We start from the raw sequence: 27,078 nt of genomic DNA on the forward strand, positions 1-27,078 counted from the left end.
AGAGAGAGAGAGAGAGACAGAGAGAGAGACAGAGAGACAGAGAGAGACACAGAGAAACAGCCAAGCCAGTAACATCTGAACATCTGGGACAGGTATCCCCAACCCCTCTTTTATGTTCCTTATATCTGAAGTGTCCTACGCTAGAATCTTGGGTGGAGCACAGGAAGATAGAGCCATGTTCTTCCAGCACTGCCCAAACAGGATGGAAATGGGCCTTAGATCACCCCAGGGGAGGTCAGCCCAGGCACAGGAGGCAAGGAACCAAGTTCTAGAAAGAGACTATTTTAGGCAGCTTTAGATGACTTTTTGGACAGCTTCTGTTTCCACTTCTCTGTTTCTGCTGCTTTGGGAAGCAAACATTCTACTTAGTAATGTAAAAGAGGGAGTGGGAGGGGGCCCACCTCCCAAGAACAGCTGCATATGTATTTCCTCTGTCCCCAGGCCTCTTTAGAACAAGAACACAAAACAAAACAAAGCTCAAACTCAAAGTCTCTGGAACTGAGCAGAGCCTTCTATTTCTCTCCGGTCAAATAAAGACAGCTGATCTGTGCCTATCATACAGGCGGGTGTTGCTGATACACCTGGGTACAGAAGATAATCTCCTCTTTTCTTGACAGCTAAGTTCCTAGCCCACCTGGGACCCGATTTGTGACAGGGAGGACTCTCTGGGTTTGGGTTTGTTTGTTTTTGCTCACAGACCCTGTCTCTGGCTCTCTCTTGCTATTGGTACACAAGAGGCCTGACTGGGAATATCCCTGACCCTGCCTACTCAGTCACCATTATTTGATTCAATTCACTTTAATTTTTTTGGAGGCAATTGGGGTTAAGCGACTTGCACAGGGTCACACAGCGAATAAGTGTCTGAGATCAAATTTGAATCGAGGTCCTCCCAACTCCAGGGCTGGTGTTCCATCCATGGTGCCACCTGGGTCCTCTGATGTAATTTACTTTTAGCTTATTTTTTTTCCAACACTTTTTATACTGATAAAGGAATGTGATTGAGCAAGATTGACAACACATAGCTAGCATTGACTTCATGCTCTAAAGGCATTTGCTTCATTATCTCATCTGCTCTGTGCAGCAACCTTGTGAGAGAGGTACTTTTGTTACCCCTGTTTTACAGATGAGGAAACTGATGCTGAGAGAAGCTAATGGAGGATGGATTTAGAAAGTCCAGGCGCACAGGCTGTGACTTCATGTCTATCACTATCCATTCTATATGTTCTGCACCCATACCCCCCCATATCTGCTGATAGGAGGACATCTGTTTTCATCACATTTATTCACTATTTTTTTTTTTTTAAAGCAACCGGGGTTAAGTAACTTGCTCAAGGTTACACGGCCAGTTATTTCTGGGTGTGGTGCTAAGTATCTGAGCCCTGATTCAATCTCCAGGTCATCCTGACACTGGAACCAATGCTCTTACTTGCTGAACCACCTGGCCGCCCCATTTATTCACTGTTTAGTTGATTTTTTTTTCCATTTTAATTTTGTCTTCTTTAGGTTTTTGCAAAAAACGTTTACCTTTTATGTAGTCAAAATCGTGCTGTGTTCACTTCTGTGTTCCTCTTTATCCCTTGTTTAGTTAGGAACTTTTCTTCCATACATATATTGAATAGGTAACTTTTTCCCATGTTTTTCCAGTTTGTTTATGACGTGACCTTTTCTGTCCAGAGCACAAGCTCATTTAGTGTAGGGATGAGGTGCTGGTCCATACTGTTGTCCAGTGGTCAATTAGTGGAAGAAGCACCATGTTAAAAAAGGGCTTAGGTTTGTTCTGCTTGGTACCATAGGGAAGGGATGAATTTAATCCATGTAAAGAAAACTTTTCCTAACCATTAGAGTTGTGCCAAAATGGAATGAGTTGCCTTAGGAGGGAGAGCATTTCCCCGTTACTGAAGGTCTTCACGCAGAGTATGGATGACCACAGAATCACAGAATTTTAGCATCGGAAGGGACTTGGGCGCATCCATATTTTAAAAGAATCTACACTGCTGAATACTGACAGATAATGGCGGAAGCAATGGAAGCCTTTCCAAGATAGCCCATTCCATTTTTTGTAAAGTTGTAACTGTTAGGGAGTTTTTCCTGAGGTCAAGCCTCTGTTTGCCTTTCTTCGTCTGTTGCCTTCCGTTCTCTCTTCTGGGGTCAGGCAGAAAAAATCCCATTCTTTCTCCATGTGACCCCTCTTTATCACTGATCAGGTATCTAATTAGGTAGTGGGTATTTTTTCCCAGTATAGGTTGGAGTAGATGGCTACTGAAATTCTCTGATGCTGAGATTCCTACAAAAACATCCTGCCTGTGAGAGGTAGGGCTGTGTGACCCTATGACTGACAATGATACAATTTTGCAGTGGTGGACAGAGAAGTCATTGTTTGTTTTCTAAGAGGCGAAGCCCATTTGGGGGAAGCATCTTGGTGACATCACTGTGCTCCTGTGGTCCAAGAGGCCTTTTCTGCCCCAAAATAGTTAATGGCTAGACAATTAAACTTGATTGATTGTGGAAATTGTTAGCAGCACTTAGGGTGATAGATACAGAGATAGGGACCACAGAGGTCATCTCAACTCCCTCTTTTTACAGGAGAGGAAACTGAGTCCCATAGAGATTAAGGGACTAACTAAATAGAGACTAAGCCAGAGAGGAAAGATTTGAACCCTCTTTGCCTTTTATACCATAACACACTCTTCTGTCATTGTCCTTGTACCTGAGACCAGAGGAAGGGCTAACTCCATAGTTGACAGGCTGCTTCCATTTTGTATGTTGTGAAAAGAATAATGGACTTGGAATTTGGAGAGATCTGGATTTGAATGCCGCGTCCCACTCACTACCTTTGTAACTTCCGGCAGGCCATTTTTACTTCTCCAGTCTCAGGCTCCTTGTTTGTAAAATGGGTTTGATCCTACCTGAAGTATCCACCTGCCTCACAGATTTTTGTTAAGAGAGAGCAGCTCGTATGCTGCAGAGTTAATGGGGAAAGGAGATGTGGCTGACTGGAGTCGGGATGACTGGGTGTTGTCCTGAGCCCAGACCCCCAAGGCCTATTGCTTAAATCCTTCCCACTCCCATGTGAGGTAGCTGAAGTCCCTTATTTTTGCTTAGTTCTGGTTTCCCACTCAGTAAAAGAATGGAGTGACTCAAATTGTGACCGGAATGTTCTATTTTTAGCACATCTCTGTCTTGGTGTGGGAACAAAATCCCAAGGAACATTTTGCAGGACTGTAGCTGTCAGGGGGCCGAGGGTGTTAGGACAGTGTATTTATGAGTCGGTAGACAGTGAATACAGCCACCTTTGGAGACCCTTGGATACTCAATTCCTTAGCCCTAGAAGAATTTGGCCAGATTCGTGTCTCTTTTTAAAAGTTTACATATTTTCCTGACAATAGGTCCAAGGAAATATTAGCCTTGTGTACATGGTACTTTGATTCTTTGTTTAATAAGTCTCTTAGGATATCAGCTGCACTAATTAATTTGAAAATTATATGTCAACAATGAGAGTTTATATTTGGGTTACACTGAAGACCATATGATGTGTCCATTTGGATCTGGGGAGGAATTTCAGATGGTTTCTAAGCCCCATATATGGATTTTTTTTGTAAATTGGTTTAACTTGAGCTGCCAATACATTCAGATAAATGTTTATCAGTAATTAAGTAAGATGGCTTTCCTATTTTCTTTGAGTTTCTGGAAAACTGCAGACAATTAGAGATTTGACACCACTGTTTAGAGCACTGGATAGGGAACAAGAAGCCTTGGGTTCTGAACCCAGATGTTGAACAAATCATTTCATGCTTCTGGGCTTCAGTATCCTCATCTGTAGAAAAAGGGAGCTGGTCGGCTTCATTCAGCTGGAGTATTCTCTTCTTCTATGATAACACCAGCTGTCCTTGTGAGGGGCAGCACCACGTCTGGCAGACAGGAATGGATCTGGGATTGTATTCAGAAGAAAGCCTGCTTTTGTGTGTCTATGGACAATTCAGTCTGTTTTCTGATTCGCTTGGTAAAAACTGGAAGGAGCCAAGGCTCTTGCCTCTGAGGACCTGGGTTCTAATTCCGCTTATTCTTTCCTCATCTATAAAACAGTGAGGCTGGATTAGACAGCCTCTGAGGTCACTTGCAACTACATCTGTTTCCTGGACACTGATCTGCAAAGTGGGGGTGCCTCTAGTTCAGGGGTGGGGAACCCTTGTCAAAGGGCTGGACTGAGAGGGCCACAGGTAGCTTTGAGGCTTTGGTTCCCCTCTTGGGGTTGGTTACTTTGCAAACCTGAAGGGGCTGTGTAGATGTTTTCCCACTGACACGAAATGGCTGTGTGACCCTGGGCGAGTCACTTGACTTATCAGTGTTCTCTGTAAGCCTCTAAGATGATACCTTTCAGAGAAGGTGCAGAGATGATGCTGATCTGTATCCTCACCCAGGATGTTTCCTGTGTCAATGCAATGATAGGTTCAGCCTCTATCCCTAATAAGAACATACATAGTGCTTTAAAATGGGCAGTCTTCTACTGTGCTCTCACATGAACCTCACAATAACCCCGGGAGGTGAGAGTTACAGATATTTTTGAATTTTAATTCGTATCATATGTTTTCATGTCGTTTTCAATTTCAGATATGTCCTTTTCCTACCCAGAAAGTACAGATGGTGTCATGCCCATTTTACAGATAAAGAGCTGAGAAAGATTAAATGCTGTGCTCAGGCTCCCACACCTGAGCCAGACTTGAGCCCAGACTCCCCAGTTCTCTGCTCCCTCATGAAATTTATTCAGCAGTTTCAGTCTGCAGTAGACTCCCTGGTTCCAGACAAAGTAACTTCATCTCAGGATGCAAAAGAGGGCCCTTAACAGTTAAATCCCATTATTCTAATTATTTTCTATTGAGAGCATCTTTCAAGGACTTTGGGAAGCAGTGTTAAGTTCTTGAGTATAATTCAAATCATATCTGAATCCCGTTAAACCATCATTAAACATCTTTTCCCACTTCTCCATTAGAATATTGATGAGGGATATCACTTGTACATTTGACACAATGCTAATTAATGGCAACTGGCAAGTAATTGGCTGCTTCAGAGATTTTCTGCTTTGGATTTTAGTATCCCCCTCCCTGCTCAGAATTAGGATGTCTTTAGTTTCCAAGCTGCTTAATGGGCCCTAGATGTGTGCCCCTTGGCAGGTCAGTTCAGTAGAATTCAAGACCTATTTATTAGGTTTTGTCTGTATTCAAATCTCTACGTATGAGCACAGGATTGAAAATGAAATGAAAGCCCACAAGGAGGTTATGACCTCCTGGGAAAGGGAATCGATATAATTTCTGCAAAGGTAATTACATTACAAGGTAGAGAGGACTGGGGCCAAAGGAAGTCCAGGGGAAGGGAGGTGATAGGTAAAGAGGACTGAGGTCAGAGGAGGTCCAGGGGAAGGGAGGTGATAGGTAAAGAGGACTGGGGTCAGAGGACGTCTAAACCAAGTATTCTCCGAATAGTTGAGGAAGGAGAATGCTGAGGGAGAGGTTATTGTTTGTCCTTTGTTTTCAAAGAGGACCAGTGACATTATGGGGATTGAAGTGAGGCGCGGTTGTACAAAGTAAGCCTCACTCTCTTTCTGAGTCATCAAAGTCCAGTGGTATGACAGACATCAAGGTAATGGCCTGGGATGCAGTGAGCGACTTTGGCATCTTGGAGATGAAGGATTCTGAAAGCTAGAGAAGCAGGAGAGTCCCAGAAATTCCATGCATAGCCTGTGCAAATACCCAGGGAGATAGTATGTCATGTATAAGAACACCTACTAGTTCAATTTGATTACAATATAGAGTCTATAAAGGAAAATACAGGGGCAGCTAGGCAGCAGAGTACATAGAGCACTGGGTTTGGAATCAGGAAGACTCATCTTTATGAGGTCAAATCTGGCCTTGGACATTTAGTAGCTAGCTATGTAACCCTGGGCAAATCACTTAACCCTGTTTGCCTCAGTTTCTTCACCTAGAAAATGACCTGGAAAAGGAAATGGCAAACCTCTCCAGTATCTTTGCCAAGAAAACCTCAAAATGGCGTCCCAGAGAAGTTGGACACAGTTAAACAACAAAAGGGAAATGATGTAAAATGAAAGCCTAAAAAGCTTACATTTTCTCCTAATGGCGGTAGGGAGCCAGTGAAGATTTGGGAGCTTTGGAGTCACGTATTAAAATTTTCCAAAAACCTAAGAAGGATATTTTTACAGTTGTGTGAAAAATACAAAACAAGTGACTAGGGTGGGGGGGGCAGAGAGACCAAGTAGGAGGCCATAAAAATAGTTCTCATGAGTGCTGATAGAGGGTGGTAGCCATATGAATGAATGGAAGGGAATGGGTGGTAAATATAAAGTTAAAAGAAAAAACCCTTCCTCCATATCTCAAATATTGCTTGAGAATATGTACATAAAATATGCATGTCTATTATTAACCAAAAAAGACAGGTACTTTTGTGTTAATAAATAATATTTATTGATAATATTAATTATTAATATTTAATAATAATTATACCATATACTATATTAATAATCAACATTAAAAATAAATTAATAAATAATAAAATTTTGTGTTGATAAAAACAATAATGATAAAACTCTACATGGCATCAGCGACCCCACACGATCATAGTTTTAGATCTGAAAGGCACCCAAAATGCTGAAAGGGACCAAAAAGTCCATTAGTCCTACTGCCTGATTTTGTAGCTCAGGATGCTCAAAAGCTTGAGACTTACCCTGTGCCATGAAGGTGCTGGTGTTAGAGGTCATCATTTGACCTTGTTGTCTGAATCCTAAGTCTGCCTCTTGTCATCCCTCCATGAGCTCTGTATGTTGGAAATCATAGTCCACGCTGTGAGATTTCTCCTGACCCTGTTGGGCTATTGGGGAAGTGGCTGGTTTCTGCCTGATATGACCAGCTTTGGAAGGACAATGACCACCCCACCCTTGGCCCCGACATGCAAAATGTTTAATATACTTCTTAGACTCTTTGCTTATTAATACTCATACTAAATTGCACGTGAACTACTTTTATTAAAATGTGTAAAGGGATTGACTAAATATTTATTTGGTATTTAAGCTTTTCATTTAAGTCAACTAAAAATATAGCATTCCACGAAGATGTCTCACAGGTCTTCCTCTAGTGTCCAATTACAGGTTTGGTTTTCTTCTCCTTCCTTAACTAGAGAGTGTGCGGCCTGTGCCTAACAGATTGATTTCCCCCACCCCTCATTTTTCTTATAACAATGAGCTATCTTGGAAAAATCAAATCTCATTTTCTTGAGAATGTAATATTCCCATGTGCTTACATGTCTGAAAGATAGAGTAGCTAATTATTATTCCCACTTACATAGCAAATCAAAGGCCTGACAAGGCATGAGAACTTGGGAAACCTCTTATTTGACTGAGCAACAATGAGACAGGAATATGTGTTCCATAGAGACAGTACAATGGTCAGTTCTTTCTCTCGAGATACTTTAAAAGCAGACAGGAAAATACTGGCTTATTCTTTACCCTCTATTTTTTTTCTTGAAATCTTTTTCTTTTAATAGCATTTTGTTTTTTCCCAATTACATGTAAAGTCAGTTTTCAACATTTATTTAAGAAAATTGAGTTCCAAATTTTCTCCCTGCCTCCTTCACCTCCCCCCCTCTAAGATGGTGCAGCTATTTGATCCAGGTGATACATTGGTGATCATGTAAAACATATGGAATCTTTTTTTAAGCAGCTGGGAAATTTTGATTGCAAATAGAATTAATAGAATTAATGATGACATGTCATAATGACCAATGGGATACTGGCTCTAGTTTTCATTACTATTGATAGTTTCTGAGACCATTGAGTTAAATGACAAATATTAATCATCATGAAAACAATTTTGACTTCACAGACCCCCTAAAAGGGCCTCAGGGATCCCTACAGAGATCCTCAGAACACACTTTAAAAACTGTTGGTCTGCACCATTCTTTGTGGGCTATCTAGGTGACACCATGACTACATAGAGCACCTAGGTTGAAGTTAGGAAGACTCATCTTCCTGAGTTCAAATCCAACCTGAGACACTTACTAGCTGTGTGACCCTGGGCAAGTCACTTAACCCTGTTTGCCTCAGTTTCCTCATCTGTAATACAAACTGGAGATGGAAATGGCAAACCGCTCCAGGATCTTTGCCAAGAAAACCCCAAATGGGATTATAAAGAGCTGGACACGACTTCAATTAGACTTAAGGGAAAGAGCCATGACTTACACATCTGTGTATTTACCTTGTTAGATGGTAGATGGGTACTCAGTAAATATTGTTGGGTGGATAATTTACCTTTTGCCCTTGGAAATTGACCTAGGGTAATAATTGGCCAACTAGATAAGGGAAGTCAATGGAACAGGTTTATGTGCAGCCCCTTGGGAATCATCCTCTTTGGAAAACTCCTTTTGTTTTTGTGAGTGGTCTCAAACATGAAGTCTACTTCATGGTCTAACCCCAAGGAGTTAGTTAGAACCTAGTTTTAAGGCTAAGCTTTAACTTTAAAAAGTTAGTCAAAACTGCCAAGGTAAGGCAAAACAATATGTAACAGGTGAAGTAGGTAGGCTTTGAATGTAAGCTAGAAAACCGCCTACTCCTTTCTGCATGGGTCAGGTCAACTCAGCAAACATTTGTTAGGCGTCTTCTGTCTTCCAGGGATTGTGGTATGTACTAGAGACACCAAGAAAAGCAAAAAACAGTCAAACTCCTCAAGAAATTCACGATCCAATGGAGGAGACAATAGACAAAGGCAAGATATATGCAGGAGAAATTGGAGATGATTTCAGAGGGAAGGCAAGAAGTATTAAGGGGGCAGGGAAAGGCTTCTTTCAGAAGGTGGGATTTTTGCTTCGTTGTGAAGGATGCCAAGAAAGTAAGTAGAGGAGAGGAAGGAGAGAATTCTTGTCATGATGGAGAACCAGTGGAAATCACTGGCTTCAGGAGGAGTGTCCTACATGGGGAAGGCCAATCACTGGGTGGTAGAGCCACACACGCAGGGGAATAAGGTACATGAAAACTGGTGAGGTGGGAAGGGGCCAGGTCACTGAGGATTTGAGGCAAATGGAACAGATAACTTTTATTTTTCTATGAGACCAACTCTAACGAAAGTTGGTTGCAGGCTCACCTGTCAACAATCTCATCCCTTGTCTGTAGTGAACATACTCAGACTTGAATAATTGTGGTTTCCTGAGTGTCAAAGGCCACTCTTCTGTCTAGTCTCACCTGTGGGATAGAAATAAAAGCTAATTGGTCTCTATTAGCTTTTTTTTTTTTCAATTTTTCAAATTCAGTTGTTAGTTAAGTAAGTGAAGTATCAACCTTTTTTTGAAGTAATTTGACTGTGAAGGGAGGGAAAAGTATAGGATACAGAGTCAAGTAAAGATATTTTTTGAGGGTGGGCCAGATCACAGTTATATATTAACATCACACAGACACATAGACACATGCATGGTTGTTCGATTTCCTCCAGCGGTAGTCAGCATGTTGACTGAATTCCCTGCCTCTTTGTACCCCTAATCTCAGGTGGGCCCTTCCTGCTGTAATCAGTCCTCCAAATCTTCTACAATAGCCTCTTAATCCTGTTTCCCATCAAGGCTGTTGTCAAAGGATTTTATTCTTTTTTTTTGTGCTTTTTTTTTTTTGGAGGGCAATTGAGGTTAAGTGACTTGCCCAAGGTCACATGGCTAGTAAGTGTGTCAATTCGTCCTGACTGCAGGACCGGTGCTCTATTCACTGCGCCACCTCGCTGCCCCAAAGGATCTTGTTCTTTTGACAATCCCTCTTCCCACCTTTAATATTTCCTTGTCTAGCGGTTCCCTCTCTGCTGCCTCCAAATATATCCGTGGGATTCCCTCTAGTGGTATTTGGCAACATAACAGTAGAGAAAGTAGATGTCAATGGTCACATAGAGGCAGTAAAAATATGGAGCAAGGGGTTCAAAGGGAGAGGTTGAACTGGTTAATTATGGGATTAGGACTGTAAGGGGAAGGCAGAGTAGGTTAGAGAGTCCATAGTTTCAAGGGTGGAGGGGACATCTAGTAATGACAGTAGGAAACAGCATTTTTCTCCTAGAGAGCTCCTTCTTTTGTCCCCATTGTCTCCCTGCCATTTGTGTATGTGACCTTACTTCTACTGGAAGGCTTGAAGACAAGGACAAGAACATTTAAAAATTTTTGTTCCCCTAGCAACTATCATGGTGTCTCAAACATAGCTGGGGCTTAATTAAATGTTTATTGAATTGAATTGAACCAGGCGGGCTTTAAGTACAGCTGGTTAATAAGAAGATTTACAGGATAAAAAATTTGCATTGATCACTAACTTGATTAATTGCTTTTTAATTAGTAATAGGAGGGAAAATACCCAGGTTCAGAAGTCATGTTATCTATATCAACTATCAATGTGATTGACTTTTAATGAAAGCTTAAAAAACAATACACCACTTCTGTGATGTATATGTAATTCTCATTTATAATAAAGTCATTAATTTCAACTCTAATTATTCAAAATCTGTTAAAATTTAGAGAGAAGCTGGGCAGTAGAGAAAGGAAAACATTTCTTTTGGCCAGGTCCACTCCCTTTGGGGAATGGATGAAGATTTCTGAGCTGGGTAAATAAATATCTTTTTAAAGCAAATTAACGGATGAATATGATATTTTTAAGGAAAAGGTTTTACTTAAAAGGAGAAAAAAACCTGTTTAACCCAGGGCTCAGAAGTTTGGAGGTTGAGGTCCAAGACTAGGCAGTCTTGGAGATCTGGGAAGGACTTAGGATTCAGAGCTATTTTCAGACCTATTTCAGCTTCACTATTGTTTAGATAGACTTGTGTCCTGGTCTGGGAACTTAACTACCAACAAATGGTGGGAGAATATGTACCATGTTGCAAGCTACAAATGACCAACTTCCAAACAAACTTGGGATGTAAACTGAACTGGCTGGTTGTTTTTGAAAATGATAAAACTGTGCCTTCCAAAAATATTCCATAGTTAATACTTTTCAGTAATTCAGACTTGCTACACATTCCCAATTTATTGAGAATTTTGAGCATTTGCTATATTTTAAATTGATTAATATTGATGCCTTTATTTATTTTATGTAGAATTGACATTTGAAGCTAGAATCACCTAAGTTAAATTGCAAATCAATTTTATGTGCTTTTACTTCTTGGAGCGTAAATATTTGCAAGCACTTGGGTTTGACACTGATTGAGTTTTGAGTGTGTAAACATAAAGTAATTTCCATCATATTATTCTTTAGTGCTTTGGCATGGGTGTTAGTAAGCTATGATGATCGTAAGAGAGTTGTAAATACTTTGGAACCTTGGAGATTTGGGCCTCTCTAACTCATCAGGTTTGTGGCTCATCCAGAAAGGAAACTAGGCTAGAATGGAAGGACTGAGGGCTAGGTGAGGACAGAGGGACTACATAGCAAATTGGCCCAGGATTTTGGGGTTGGATAGAATGAAGTGGAATGGCAAACATGATGGGCATATCTACCTTGACATCTATCCTATGAGATGTGCTTATGCTGTGCAGGGTGAAACTCTGAAGTTGTAAAATATTTTTTTAATTGTAAATTAAAATGCATAATCTCAAGATATTTGATCTGACCAATTTAATTTCCCTCTTTCCCTACATATTTTGAGGTACATTATACATTAAGATCACATGATTATACAATTATATATACATTTTACAGATGGGGAAATTGAGGCCCCAGTGTTTTTTTTTAATGGCATGACTTCTTATATTGATATTTTTAAAATCCATTTAGGATTTGTATTTATGGTGCTGATTTAAACCTTTTGTAAACGGCTTTCCAGTTAATGCCAAAGAATAGTGCCAATTTGGTGTCACAGTGCTCGGTATGAGGTCTTTTCTGGTGGAGAAAGTATCAACTCCAACTTCCTAACCTAAAGCCCAAGTTCTCTTTTGACCCTCTTGACCGTCACCTCTCTGCTGAGGAAGAGGTGATGGTTCTTCTCCGTGATCCTCTAAAAATAGCTGTTACGACTTTTTAGTTTTCTCCATTGGTTGTGATTGATTACGTTCAGGCGTTTACTTCATCATGCTAGGAGTAAGGAGCAAAAAGATATTGCAAGTACTTTAGATGATTATTCCTCTCTGAAATGGATTTCAGTCTGAAGAGGGAAGAAAATATTTCATCTAGTGTCTAGCACTTTCAGGCAGTGAGTAGGCAACAATTAAACTCTGTTCTATGTGAAAGGCACTGGGCTAAACCTTGGGTTTATGAAGAAAGGCAAAAACACCATCCCTACTCAGAAGAAGCTCACAGAGCTCTGACCTGTGGGACCATTATTAGAAATTCTTGTGCCTAGGGAAAATCTAGCTGGATGGGGTGGGAATATTTCAATGGTAATGAAAAATATAATGGGAAATGAAGGGAGAGAAAGAAGGAGGAACCCATTTCTAAGACGTGGAATAAGGTAGGCTGTGGCAGAGGGGTCACTATGGTTATGTGATGCTGGGGGTGTTGACCTATGGGTGTGTTCTCATGCTCGGGCCAGCGGTTGTCACAGGAAGCAGGTTCCTTTCTTGTGATAAGGGCTCCCAAGCCCCAGCCTCTCCAGTCTACCTAAAACTCTACTGAGAGGAGTCTATAAATGATACGGTCTTGGGCATATAGTAAATGCTCAATGCCAATTTGTTGATTGATTGTTCATTCATTGTATATAAACAGTGATTGCAGAGACTTCATGACTAACTGAACTTTAATTTGGCCCTCCCTGAATACAGATGCATTCACATGCAAAATTTGACAGCTGCTTTTAAAGAAGCGCTTCATAAAGAACTTGGGACTTTCACCAAACTAGCCAGCTGGTGCTGTTTTTCAGGTCTTAATTTGGGCTGTTTATCCAAACAGAGATAGTATAATTAATATTTCTAGCTTGGAAGCTATTGACCTTTTGCTTATTTTAAATTGAAGAGCTGTAATATTGCCCAGTCACAGAATCTCAGATTTGGGGTGGGACAGCCATCAAATCCAGCCTGTACCTCAGCCAGATTTCCCATTACAAAATACCCAACTGTGGTCATATAGCCTGTGCTTGAAGACCTTCGAGGATGGAAAACCTTCCAAGTCAGCCCATTCCACTTTTGTGTTGGGGTTTTTCTTTACATTGACCTGTCTGCTTGGGACTTTCACCCATTAATCCTCCTCTGTGGTCAAGCAAAAAAGTTGAATCCCCTTTTCCATATGTCAGACCTGCAAATATTTGAAGATAGCCAGAATATCCTCCCTCCATCTCTCTCTCCCTGATTCTTATCTTTTCTAGGCAAAGATCTCCAGTTCTGTTAACCAGTCCTGGAGGCTCCATTTCACTTTTTTAGAAATTTCTAGAATTGGGATGGAAAGAAAATCCCTCCCCTCAAGAATTAGTTGAACAAAATCTCCAATATCACCATCTAGTGGTATACATTAGTCATTCTTAGATTGTAAAAAGTTATTATGTTTAAAAAAATTAACTGTGTCACAAAGATAGTTGGATTTTCAGTTTAGTATTCTCTTTAATGAATCCTTTTTTAAAAAGTGAACTACAGTGAATTTAGTGTAATCCTCAAAAAACATCTTTAGCTTTTAAGAGAGAGAACATTTCTGTTAATAAGGGCATAGATGCTTTTCTTGTATACGTGAAAAAGGTCAGCATTATGAGTCTACCATTTTAAATCTTTTTGAAAGAATGACCTTTTAGATGTCAGTGAGACTTTGTAGTAGGCAGCTTAGTTATGAAACTGGGACTTGGCTGGTCATTACATCAACTTGCTGAATAAAATAGTTCAAAGTTGGTTTTGAAACTAGTGAAGTTTTAAAAAATATGGTTTTGTGCATGTTTGGTATGAGAATAAGCAGAATTCACCTAATGGGAATTTTATATTGTTTACTGGGTTCATCGAAAGAGAACAAATGTTTGATTTTTTAAGTTTGCTGTTTCAGAGGACAATAATCATTCTAACTTGAGGCTAAGGACTTGTGACTTATAGTTAGCAAATCACCCAAAATGGAACAGTTATGGAATCACCTTCTCAGATATCAGGCAAATCTCTAAAGGCATCTGAAGTTGTGGATGGGATCTTTTTGTACATAAATGTTGTAATTTGTGAAATGAGAGGTATGGTGGATGAACTTGACCTGTAAGCAGTACCCCAGGTCACACCCTAAAAGTTTGGGAGCCAGTGCTGATGTACTTTGGAAGAAGTTTTCCCACCAAGAATTCCCTACATGAAAGAATATTATAACTAGTTTAAAAAAGGCAGTGGGGGGAGATAGACTTCCTATTTATTGGGTAATATTTGCCGAGAAACCTCTGTTTTTCCATAAAGTCTGAAAAGTAGTGATTTCTAAACCACCTAATTGTGTAGATTGTCAGTAAACACTTATTTAAGCATCTGCTTTGGGCACTTTTCTAAGCACTGGGTATACAAATAAAAACAAAATTAGGCCTTGCCCTCAAGGAGCTTACAATCTAATGAAGGAAGATAATACACAAAAGGAAGCTGAAAAGAATCTAGAGGGGGCCTACAGGGTCTGGACCTCAAGCAAGATGCAGAGTTCTAAAGATGGGGAGAGAAAAACTCTGTTCTTTAAATAGAGACCTTGGAGCTCGAGGTCCTGCTGTGACACAATTATAGAAATCACTTTTTTTTTTATTTTTCAAATGCTTTATTAACTTCTGATTTACATCATTCATTTCCACCAGATTTTGAGTTACAAATTTTCTCCCCGTTTTTTCCCCTACCCACCGCCCCAAAATAGCAATACTTTTCCAGTAGGGCATGATGGATCTCTATGCCCCAGTGCCTGTACATCTTATTTCCCAATTACATGTGAAATAGTATTAATAATAGTATATATTTAAACATTTGATTTTAATACTTTTGAATTCCAGATTCATTCCCTTCCTCCCTTATCACCCACCCTTACTGGGAAGATAAGCAGTTCAGTATAGGTTGTACATGTGTAGCTAATGCAAAACATTAACATAGTAGATATATTGTAAAGGACTGACTATATTTCCGTCCCTCCTATCCCACCACCCACTTGTTCTATTCTCTACTTTGATCCTGTCCCTTTTCAAAAGTGGGTGCTTCCAACTTCCCTCCCCCCCAGCCTGCCCACCCTTCCATCATCCCCCCTCTCATCCCCTTCCCCCCCTACTCTCCTGGAGGGTGAGATACCCTATTTAGTGTGTATTTCATTCCCTCCTCAAGCCAAATTCAATGGGAATAAGGTTGACCTATTCCCTTTTGCCTTCCTATTCTTCCCCTCCATTGTAACCATTTCCACTTACCTCTTCTGTATGAGATAGTTAACCCCATTCTGTCTCTCCCCATCTCCTTCATTATATTCCTCTCTCACCTCTTAATTTCACTTTTTAAGTATTATCCCTTCCTGTTAAATTGGTCCTGTGCCCTCTATCTATGTATACCTGTAAACATATATACACACATTCACATATGTGTTCATATGCCCATATACCCTCATATATAGACATATATATATATTTATATTCCCTTCAACTACTGAGAAAAGTTTCATAAGTTACAATTATTGTTTTTCCACGTAGGAATGTTAATAAAAGTTCAACTTTGATAAGTTCCTTATGATTTCTTTTCCCTGTTTACCTTCTCATGCTTCTCTTGCTTCTTGTATCTGAATGTCAAATTTTCTGTTCAACTCTGTTTTATTTTTCAGCAAGAATGCTTGAAAGTCCTCTATTCCACTGAATTACCTTATTTTCCCCTGAAACATAATACTCAGTTTTGCTGGGTAGGTGACTCTTGGTTTTAATCCAGCTCCTTTGCCTTCCAGAATATCATATTCCAAGCCCCTCGATCCCTCAGTGTAGAAGCTGCCAGATCCTGGGTTATCCTGATTGTGTTTCCACACTATTCAAATTGTTTCTTCCTGGCTGCTTGTAATATTCTCTCCTTAATCTGGGAATTCTGGAACCTGGCTATAATATTCCTAGTTTTCTTTTGGGGATCTTTTTTGGGAGGTGATCGGTGGATTCTTTCAAACTCTATTTTGCCCTCTGAAGATGATTTCTAGGTTCTTACTTTGATCATGGCTTTCAGGTAGTCCAATACTTTTTAAATTATCTCTCCTGGATCTATTTTCCAGGTCAGTGGTTTTTCCCATGAGATATTTCACATTGCCTTCTATTCTTTCATTTGTTTGGATCTGTTTAACAGCATCTTGATTTCTCATAAAGTCATTAGCTTCCATTTGCTCCAATCTAATTTTGAAGCAATGATTCTCCTCTGTGAGCTTTTGAGATTCTTTTGCCATCTGGCAAATTCGGCTTTTTAAGGCATTCTCCTCATTGCCTTTTTGAGCTTCTTTTGCCATTTGAGTTAGTCTATTTTTTAAGGTGTTATTTTCCTCAGTCAGGCTGTTGACTCTCATTTCATAATTTTCTTGCATTGTTCTCATTTCTCTTCCCAATTTTTCCTCCACTTCTCTTATCTACTTCTTAAGGTTCTCTATTGCCTGTAAGCAGCTCGTATTTTCCTTTGAAGCTTTTGATGCAGGAGTTCTGACTTCACTGTCTTCCTCCTGTTCCAAGCTTTGATCCTTTTTGTCCCCAAAATAGGAGTCTAATGTTGGAACCTTCTGTTTGTTTTGTTACCTTTGCCTGCTCATGTCGCCCCTCAGTCACTTGACCCCTGGGCTTTTTGCCACAGTAGGATTCTGCCACTAGACAGGGGAGCTTTTGTCCCAAATACTGGTGTTTTCTCAGTTGCCAGAGGTATTAGTTGGGTGACCTCTCTGAGGTTTCCACACGCTCTGGCAAGCTGGTCACGAACCCCAGGACCTCCACCCTAGACTGCAGTCCAGATCCAAGAAGGTTAAAGCAAGAGTGATTACCCCTCAGACTGGTGCTTGGTCACCCTGTACTCTGCAGGCCAGGAGCTGAAGCTGCAACGTGGTGCTGGCTGGCTGTGCCAGTGTCTCAGCAGCTTCTTGTCTCTGGGGGCAAAAGCCACGCACTCCCACTTACTGGGCCCCAAAGTCCAGACTTCACTGACCTCTCACTGTCCTTTGCATCTATGTGTTGATAAATCTGGAAATGGCCACAGCTCCTGCTGGCCTGGAGTCCCTCCAGGCCTGCCCTGGGGCTAAAGCCTTGGTGTGGGGTGGGGCTGGGCTCGGCTCCCAGAGCACTGCAGTGGCTGATTCCTGCCAGCCTGCTGGGCTGTCCTCAGTGGGAGGTTAGCTTCTCTGTGTCATTTTGTGGGTTCTGCAGCTCCAAAGTTTGTCCAGAGTCCCCTTTTACATTGATTGGGGAAGGTGGAAGCCAGAGCCGCTTGGAGGGCCTGCTTCTATTCCGCCATCTTGATTCCGTCCCCTCTTCTTTCTTTTCTCTCTCAGAAATCACTTATTTATCATTTTCAGAGACTTGAATTCTATAGACCTTTAATAGATTTTAATTTGCTGGCAATATTCTTTTTCTTCTAAGTTACTTTGTCCCAATTTTAGGATCGGTATCTTAACTCGTTTTTTTTTTAAGTCCTGATTTAATTTTTAGATATTGTAGGCTACAGTTTTTTGTGGAATTTTGAAGACAGCCTGTCAAGTTTGGTATTTTTTTTTTACCCTTTGCTAAGGAAATGAACCTTAAAAAAAAAAAGCAAAATGGGAAGCCTTTGTCATTATAGAAAATCTTTTGAGCTACAGTATAAATCAGCTTGTTCTTCTAATGTCCTTTTTAGCTGGGCCATCACAGAAAGTATTTCCTAATCAAATGGAGCATTGCGGCCTTGAAGGGACTTGCTGTCTTGAGAATGGAACTCAGCAGAAGAAAGAACATTTTAATTTAGTGAGAAAGATGGTTTTTTGATAAGTTAACTTGATGTTGCTCTGAATGACAAGATAGCCAAGTGAATGAGATTGTCATCAATTGAACCATTAGGGAACTTGTCATTCTACTTATTTTCAGAGGCATACGTCTATGATTAGGGTTAGTTGCTTGAAAATGAATGTCCACGCCAGAGAGGCTATGATAAGATTCACATTACAGCATCGCTCTGTCTCACAGTGTAGCAAACTTGGTGATTCACCTCATCCAACTTAAGTTATAGCTGACATTTATATAGCAAGTTATCATTTGCAAAGTATTTGACATGTGTTATCTTTATGAAACCTTGCAACAACTTGGGGGGTAGGTAATACAGGTATTACTATCCTCATTTGACAAATGAGAAAACTTGGGCTTAGAAAAATTAAATGATTTTCCCCATCACACAGCTTGTAGTTATCATAGGCAAGATCTGAACCTGGGTCTTTCTGACTCCAAGTTTGTTACATGGTTCAACACCGTCAAGCTACATTTACCCTAAGTTTACGTTCATAAAATTGAAAAACTGTATATCTGAAATTAATTTTAATTTAATCCTTATATAGTTATAATTTTAGTTTTAGTATATCAGGACACAGAAGTTTTATAATCATCAGCCTACTCAGAGTTTCTCTAGCATTTCTGTAACTATTGAATGCATCTATTAAGCAAGGACTTGGCTCGTCTTTAAATTAGCTTACTGAATAAAATAGTTCAATGTTGGTTTTGAAACCAATAGTTTTATTTATTCAAAAATTATTTTAAATGAATTTATTTTCACAAGGATTGGTAATCTGTCCATCCCATTGGCCTCCTCCATCCCAGAACAACAATAAAAAAAGAGAAATACAACCCTTATATACTGCAAATCTTCCATTAGCAATGATCAAAACTGTATGTCTTTCTCTCCATTGTAAGTTCATTCCTTCTTTCTCAGCTGGTGAGAGGCATGTTTCCTCTTTAGTCTTCTGGCCTGGCTTATCATTTCATATGCCAATTTGGCCATTCCCCAATAGGAAAACACCCTTAATTTCTATACTTGGGCTACTATGAAAAGAGCTGCTACAAATGTTTTTGTACATATCATTCCTTTTCTTCTTTCTTTAGTCTCTTTGGAGCATGGGCATAGATAGTAGTGGTAGAAATGTTTCAAATAGACATGGTTTAGTAACTTGGCATAGTTCCAAATTACTTTGTAAAATGACTGGACTAATTCCTAACTCTACCAAGAGAACACTTGTTTATTGCTTGTTATCCAAAGTCCTTCCCACATTCATCTTCTTCCTCTTTGGCCATCTTTGCCCTTCTGATTGGTGTGAGCATTCTAAGAACAGAAAGAAGGAGAAAACAAATAAACATCTGTTTCAATCCAGGAAAAATCCCACCTTCATTAGTTGTTTTCCATAATGCTATATTTTTACAGATCCAATGCCATAGGAAGTAGTCAGTTTTACCAGGAATGGTATTTTTAAATGGGCCATCAGTTAAGAGTCAAATTTTGTGCCCCCTATATGTAAAGTTGTTGATTAGTCATTCAGTAATGAATGTCTTGTTGTGACACTGTGGACCATACTGTCCTTGGGGTTTTCTTGTCAAAGATACTGGAATGGTTTGCCATTTCCTTTTGCACTGCATTAAAGCAAAAAGAGGTTAAATGACTTGCCCAGGGTCTCACAGCCTAGTATGTGTCTGAGGCAAGGTTTGAACTCAGGTCTCCTGGCATCAGGTCTCTGTTCCTGGAATGCTCAGCTGTTTTATCTTTCATTTCTTGGACCATCAGCTTTCTTTTTCTGCCCTCTTAGAGCACTCATCATTCACTGTCCCACTGACCTTTCTTCTGCCCCTTCAGACTGTTGCTGCCACTGGCTTTTCTTATTTTTAAAATTTTCTTGTCTCCTAGAATTCACATGGCTCCTCTTTGGTTAAGAGGCTCATTTATCTTACCCTGGGTATGAGCCTCCTTACCAGTCTTTCTCCTTTCCATCTATCCTCCACAGAGTGGTAAAAATTATCTTCCTAAGCTGTAGGTCTCACTGTTAACTCTTCTGCTTATAAATCTTTAGGCTATTTCCTCTGGGATAAAAGCACTCTCCTTCAGCCTTTTATTGTGGCATTTATAGCCTGCCACAATCAAGGTATGTCTTGATTGCTATGACCCTACAGGCAGGTAGGGCGGCGTATTGGAAATAGAGCTGAGTTCTGTGTGAACTTGGATCTGTCCCCAAACTCTCTGAGCCTCAGTTTCCTCATCTGTAAAATGGGGATAATAAGAGCACCTACTCCACAGGGTTGTTTGGGGGACCCAATGAGACAGCACTGGTAAAATGCTTTGCAAATCTTACAGCCCTGTAATTGTGAATTGCATCAGTGCGTTCTTGGCGAAGTTGTGATTTGCAATCAGAGTATCCTTCTCCTTCTGATGTCGATTTGACCAATTGCATATGATTGTATTGTGTTTGGCCTTCCTGCCTTTGGCTCTCTACAGTGCCATGCTCATGGATTCTTTCTCGGAAGCTAAAGGTGTTTTCTTTTTTTATTCCCAGGATGGGACTGTCCCATCCCGGGTACTGCAAGGATGATAGAAGACTGGTCTCACTCAATAGCCAGTTCACTGTTTTGCTGTTGTAATCACTTGGTAAATGTTTATTCAGTGGATGAATGGATCGAGGTTTTTTTTTTCATGCTTGTTGATTGCTTTATGGATTAACTCAAGTGGAATAAGCATAGTCCAGCAGAAAAAAGCCATTTGGTACAACTGGTAGAACCACAGAGAGGTAAAACCAAGGAGGACTTAGCCTTTGGCGTTGGGATATTGTGGGAAGAGAATGGTTCCGGGTTTAAATAACACCTCTGCTGCTTATTATCTGTATCATCTTGGATGAAGCACTTAACCTCTGGGAACTTAGTTTCCTCATCTTATAGAAAAAGTTTTGGGGGAGGCAGTCGGGATTAAGTGACTTGCCCAGGGTCACATAGCTAGTCAGTGTCTGATGCTGGATTTGAACTCCAGGGCCAGCTCTCTATCTGCTGAGCCACTAGCTGGCCCCTCATCTATAAACTGAAAAGGTTGGACTAGATGGCCTTTGAGATCCCTTCCAGCCCTCTAGAACTATGTTCTATTATCTACTTAATCATAAAATTCAATACGATTCCAGTATAATCCCAACAGATTTTTAGATCCTAGAGGATATAAGTGACTGGGAAGGATATAGACCTAGGTGTTCTTACTCTAAACCAGTGGGGTATTTTCTCCTGTACCTTGCAGGCATTTTAGGAAAAAAAATCTGAAGAGTTTTATTCATCTGGTTAATTTACTTGTGATGATTCTTTTCTATAAACATGTGATTCCTTTATTATTTATTATTATATATTATTATATTTATTTAACTAATTGTCTTAAAAATACATATTTGGAAACCTTAAATGTACTGCACGTACCATGTCTTTGCTCTTTTTTTTTTCTCCCCGATTATAAATGTCACCATCATTCTTTCCTGTTGCCTAGGTGGCTCCAAACGATGAAGCCGTAGTCACCTTGCTGTGCGAGTGGGCTGTGAGCTGTAAGAGGTCTGGCAAACACCGTGCCATGGCCGTAGCCAAACTTTTGGAGAAGAGGCAGGCCGAAATTGAGGCAGAAGTAAGATGTTTTTGTTTGTTTTTTCACTTAGGCTTTGATCATTCTAATTCCAAGTGGTTGTGTTGGGAAGATCAGGGTAACACATACTTTAACATATTCAACTTAAGCTTTTCACCTGAAGAGGAGAGGGAGGAGATAGAAACTTTCCCTAGACCTCCCTCGTGGCTTTCCTTAATCACTAAAAAGCACTGCAGTCACCGCTTTCTTAGGCAATTTCAAATGCAATAGTTGACTTATGGGCAAACACAAAATGCTTGCATTTTTTGAGTCAACACAGACATCCTTCTATAAATCTTCTGCATGCCTATGTATGTTTTTACATCAGCATCTGTTTTAGAATAGGATTAAAAGACCTCAGCAAAGAACGTTACTTTTTTTTTTGCACATAAAGATTTGAAGCTAAAGACAGTGTTGTGTCAGCTGTGTTCCATCAAATGGAATTTCAGAAATAATTGACGTGTATTGAAGAGATGAGTATGGAATTTAGGGAGCATTTGTACCCACAGCTTCCTTTCCACATTGTCCATGTAACAGTGACCACAAATGATCACCCTGCAGTCATCATGCTGTAGGACGTTCAACTTGAGGGGCTTGACATAGAAATAATCCCATGGGGCACTTTACAAAGTCAGTTTTGGTTGGGATGTGGCTCCATAGGAAGATATGGTGATTGATCACCTTGAGTATATACATGAGAAAACTCAAGAAATGGAGTTATCATAGAACTAATCATATAATTCCCATATTCTTAGCTTTCACAGAATTTAGTTGTCACAAAATAGCTTAGTTCCCAAACTCCTAACTGTGACAGAACTTAGTTATCATGGAATGTTCTCAGAACTTATAGCTTTATTTCCAAATTCAGGGGCAGATGGGTGGCCCAGTGGGTAGAGCACTGGCCTTGAAGTAAGGCAAACCTGAGTTCAAATCTTAAACTTACTAGCTTGGTCATCCTGGGCAAGTCACTTACCCTCTGTCTACCTCAGTTTCCCATTTGTCAAATGAGAATAATAATGCCACCTATCAGCACTGTTCTGAGGATCAAAAGAGATGATAATTGGAAAGCCCTGGGCACAGTCCTGGTATGTATAAGTGTTAGCTATTATTTTTGCTGTTGTTCATTTATTTCAGTCTTGTCTGACTCTTCGTGACCTCATTTGGGGTTTTCTTGGCAAAGAATGAAGTGGTTTGCCATTTCCTTTTCTAGCTCATTTGACAGATGAGGAAACTGAGGCAAACAGGGTGAAGTGACTTGCCCGGGGTTACACAGCTAGTAAGTGTCTGAGGCCAGATTTGAACTCAGGCCTTTCTATCTCCAGACCTAATGCTCTATCCACTGCACCACCTAGCTGCCCAGCTAATATTATTAGTATTCTTTCCCCAATCCTAGAGTCGTAGTCATTTTCCTTACATTAATGTAGATCTGATAAAATGTGAAAGGGCAAAAATTTGGAAAGATCTTGTGGACTGGTATGTGTGTACATACAGTTACACATAACACACAGACACACACAAAACTCTTATGATGTTCTTTTCTTTCATCTGTATAATGGTGCTACCATTGAAGTCCGTGGGTTTTTAGATGCATACAGGGGTTTTTCATAGCCTCCTTTCCAATTTAAAATGGATTAATGTCTGTTTAAGTTTTTTTCTGGCAGTACCCCAACCACATTTTCTTAGTGAATAGGCTGCATAGGTTTTAAACGAAAAGCAGTTGAGTGACTAATAAAAAGTAAAAGACCAGAAAAATCCAAATGACTGACCAGGAATCTTTAGATTGTTTCTAAAGAAGGTACGTTGTTTATTTGAAGTTTAGCAGATGCTACTCATTTCAACTCACTGGGAATGCAAAGCAGTTGAATGATAGTCTTAAGTGACATTTTAGAACTTTTTTCCTAAATTACAGCAATACCAAAAGTCTTGGGATCCCACTCTCCCAGTGTGATAAAAGACATACATTAGTCTTTTAGGAAGCATAGATTTTTCTGTACTAAAATCAGGTAATATACTTTGTACACAAATTAAATACAGATTAATAACTCTCCCCTACTCCCAAATTCCTGAATGTATTTAGGGAATATAATTAAATGACTTAGACTTAATTAAATATATTAAATAATATTATATTAATATGTAACATATTTATATATTAAATAATATTATATAATTAAAATAAAATTAAATGACAGACTTAATTAAATGATATATTAATATATAATATATCTTTATCTGTAAAATAATGTATAACTAAATGACTTAGACTTAATTAAATAACTCCTTTTTCTTTCTACAATATACTTATTTTTATTAAGCAATCCAAATTTTTTATACCTCTTTAATGTAGAGCAGAGGTGTCAAATTCACTCCCAAACTAGATTAAAATGTAATTGAGAATAAAAGAAATAAAACTATGATATAGCTTAATGATAATTTATGGTTTTCTAAGTCAATACACAGGGATATCCGTTTTTTTTTAAGTTTGACCCCACTGTTGTAGAGATTGTTGGGAGATAGCATCCAGGGATGAGGAACCACATGTGGCCTCAAAGCCACAGGTTCCCTACCCCTGGCCAAAGATATCGCCTGTATGGTTCTGGGTCTAGGTCATCTACATTGCCTAATTTGGTCCACGTGTCCAGGTATTTCTTTGGAACATTGATCACAATTGAATTATTCACTCTATCATTCATGCCCATAGTTTATAAACAGATTGTTGTCTATAACCCTTAGAGAAACCAATAATTAACTATCAGGTACTTCATTTGTGATATAAAATTGTTGGGGGAAAAAGAGCCAAGTTACTGAGATTACCTCAGTCTAGCAAATATATTCTGTTTTCAATCTCTAGCGTTGTGGTGAATCTGAAGTCTTAGATGAGAAGGAATCTCTTTCTTCGGCCTCCCTTGCTGGGTCCAGCCTGCCCGTATTTCAGAATGTCCTCCTTAGATTTTTAGACACACAAGCTCCCTCACTGTGTAAGTATTTCTTCTTTGATTCAAATTTAGGGGTAAAGCATTCAATACTCACTACTGAGTTACTGAATTCTTTTTCTTTTTTGTTTCTTAATAGTAATTGTCATCATCTTGAAGTTACATTTATTAAAACACCAAATTCCTCAGTGCTATGTGACCCTGGGCAAGTCACTTGATCCTGTTTGCCTCAGTTTTCTTACCTGTAAAATGAGCTGGAAAACCATTCTAGTATTCTGAGCATGATCAATTTATTAGATTAGCAGTAACCAATAAATTGGGTCAGTGGCCTCACTCAATGACCAGAAATACTGAGGTAGATTCACCAGCCTTATATTTTGGGGAAGTACAGAGTTGGGGAGGTGAAGAAGACAATGCAGTTGGTTATGGGGTAGAGAGCATTGTGAGTGTGGGGACAACATGAATGGTTATTTTAAAGAAAGTGGGCTAATAGATATATGGCTAGCAACCACACCTAACTGCCATAGAGGAATGCTTGGTAGATTTTTTGGGATCCATTTGCATCTTTAGGCTATTGATGGTGGATTAAGCGTAACAGGCTCTTTGTCTCCTAGGAGGGGAGATAAGACCCTCCTTAACTGGACAAAAATAGGCAAAGGTGGACAGTATGTATATCTTGTGGAAATATACCAGGTTAACATGTAGGCCTTTAAAGATAGTGAACAGATGTTATGAGGGAAACATGTTTTCTTTAACTAACTCTGAGGGGCAAGTGAACACCTATCGCTAAGAAGTGTTCATTGTTTGCGCCTTCTTACAAAGTTAGGGATAGTGGACCAGACTCCCTGGTGTCCACCTGCATCCTTCAAGAATAGCAGATTTCCTTGAGGCAAGAATGGAGCAGTGATTAGTAGGAGAACCGGATTTCTAAACTTAACTCATTACAGGCCAGCCAAATTTCTAAACTAAGTTGAAAGACAAAAAAATCATGACGAGGCAATTACAGGACAAAATCAATTAACTGTAAATAGGATCAATTAAAAAATGATACAGAATCAATTTGATTTCTACAAGAGGTTGAGTGACAGGTATTGTTCCCCAGCTGAGGGTGTTGGAGGCTAAGTTCCAACTCAGATTTTCCCAACTCCCAAGTCCATCATTCTGTTTACTAAAAAATAGAATGTTGCCTGAAGCAGATGGGCAAAGACTTGAACCAGAGAATGAAAGGGTAGGAAGAAGAAAGGGTAGAAATATTAGATCTGAGAAGGAAAGGCAGAATGTGAAGAATGGAAGATGATAAATTGATAGAAGAAGAAGGAAGTGAGCTCTAAAGAAAGAAGAGTTAACAGTGTTCAGCCCTATGGAAGTAACAGGGCTTCAGAACGTAAGGAGGATTGGAATCCTTTTATTTTAGCAGATTCATACATGTCGCCATATTGGCTCTGTTGTCCTCACCTCAGACTTTAATTCAATTCAATGAGCATTAATATATTAGGCACCTGGGTCCTCTGCTAGCATTGAGAAGGCAAGGATAAAAATTGCTTGTATCCTCAGAGAGCTTGCTTTCTTTAAGGTTGGAGGGGGGTACTACATATACAGAATATGTATGAGATAGGGAACTGAACAAAAGAGTATTTGCATGGAGTGTTATAGGAAGGAGAGGAGACAGCCCTAACAACTGTGAGGTTGAGAGAGACTGCAGGGGGACGGGATAGATTTGTTTGAGTGTGAACACTGCTGAGGGGCTCTTGGCTTGAGGTAACATCTAGGACAGGACCCAAGGCACTTGGGTTTGGGTTGGGGCTTTTTAGTGAGTGGGATGTGGCTCAGAAGCTTATAGTGGTTAGAGAGGGCTGCAAAGCACAAAAAAAAAATAGAAATGTTGAGTCAGGATATGGGAGAGAATGGGAATGTTCATGGGAATGCAGAAGGTTCACACCTCTCCTGCAAAAATAAGTAAATCAAATAGAGTACTTTCTGGTTAATCAAACACTGTCTCATTTGAGCCCACAAGCACCTTAAACCCACAAGGGAGGGTGGTACAGATAGTATCAGCACAGTATAACAGAAGGAATACTGGACTCAGAGAATCTGGGTTTGATCTCAACTCTACTAATGACAATTTCTGTGATGTTGGAAGCGTCATTTCATTTCCTGGGGCCTCAGTTTTCTTATCTGTTAATTGAGAGAGCTAGATGCTCCCCCTTACCCAGGTCCCTTTCAGCCTTAGATCAAGGTTCCTACCAATATTCTAAGAAGCTTTTGAGCTTCAAATCTACATTAATATGACCCATGATATGTAGATGAGGAAGCTACAGGGAGAAGTGCTTTGTCCTGTATCTCAAGAATAGTTAGGAGTAGAGACTGAATTTGAATCCAAACCTTACACCTGCTAAATGGCAGGACCAGGACCAAGCCTTGGTCTTTGGGCTCCATTTTCAGTGTCCTTTCCACTGTGATACTTGCTATTTAAAAACCCAGGGCTTCTTTTCTCTCTTTGGGAACCTGTTTTCTTTTGTTTGTTTCTTCATTTGTTTTTTCGTTTCTTTGTTTCTCTTTCTTTCTTTCTTTCTTTCTTTCTTTCTTTCTTTCTTTCTTTCTTTCTTTCTTTCTTTTTCTTTCTTTTTTTCTTTCTTTCTTT

The 27,078-nt window shown here is 39.7% G+C and overlaps 1 protein-coding gene across 1 annotated transcript in view; it reads left to right on the plus strand.

Moving 5' to 3' along the window:
- MED12L (mediator complex subunit 12L) overlaps positions 1–27,078 on the plus strand; it is a 393,990-nt gene that overhangs the window by 92,561 nt on the left and 274,351 nt on the right. The window contains exons 11-12 of the mRNA XM_069104779.1: positions 21,376–21,507; positions 24,356–24,482. Coding sequence (XP_068960880.1) covers positions 21,376–21,507; positions 24,356–24,482 — 259 coding nt within the window. The remainder of the gene's footprint in view (positions 1–21,375; positions 21,508–24,355; positions 24,483–27,078) is intronic.

The sequence above is a fragment of the Petaurus breviceps genome, unplaced genomic scaffold (genome assembly GCF_028583685.1).
Source record: "Petaurus breviceps papuanus isolate PSGF00001 unplaced genomic scaffold, PetGlider_PUasm1.0 688, whole genome shotgun sequence".
NCBI classification, from domain to species: domain Eukaryota; kingdom Metazoa; phylum Chordata; class Mammalia; order Diprotodontia; family Petauridae; genus Petaurus; species Petaurus breviceps.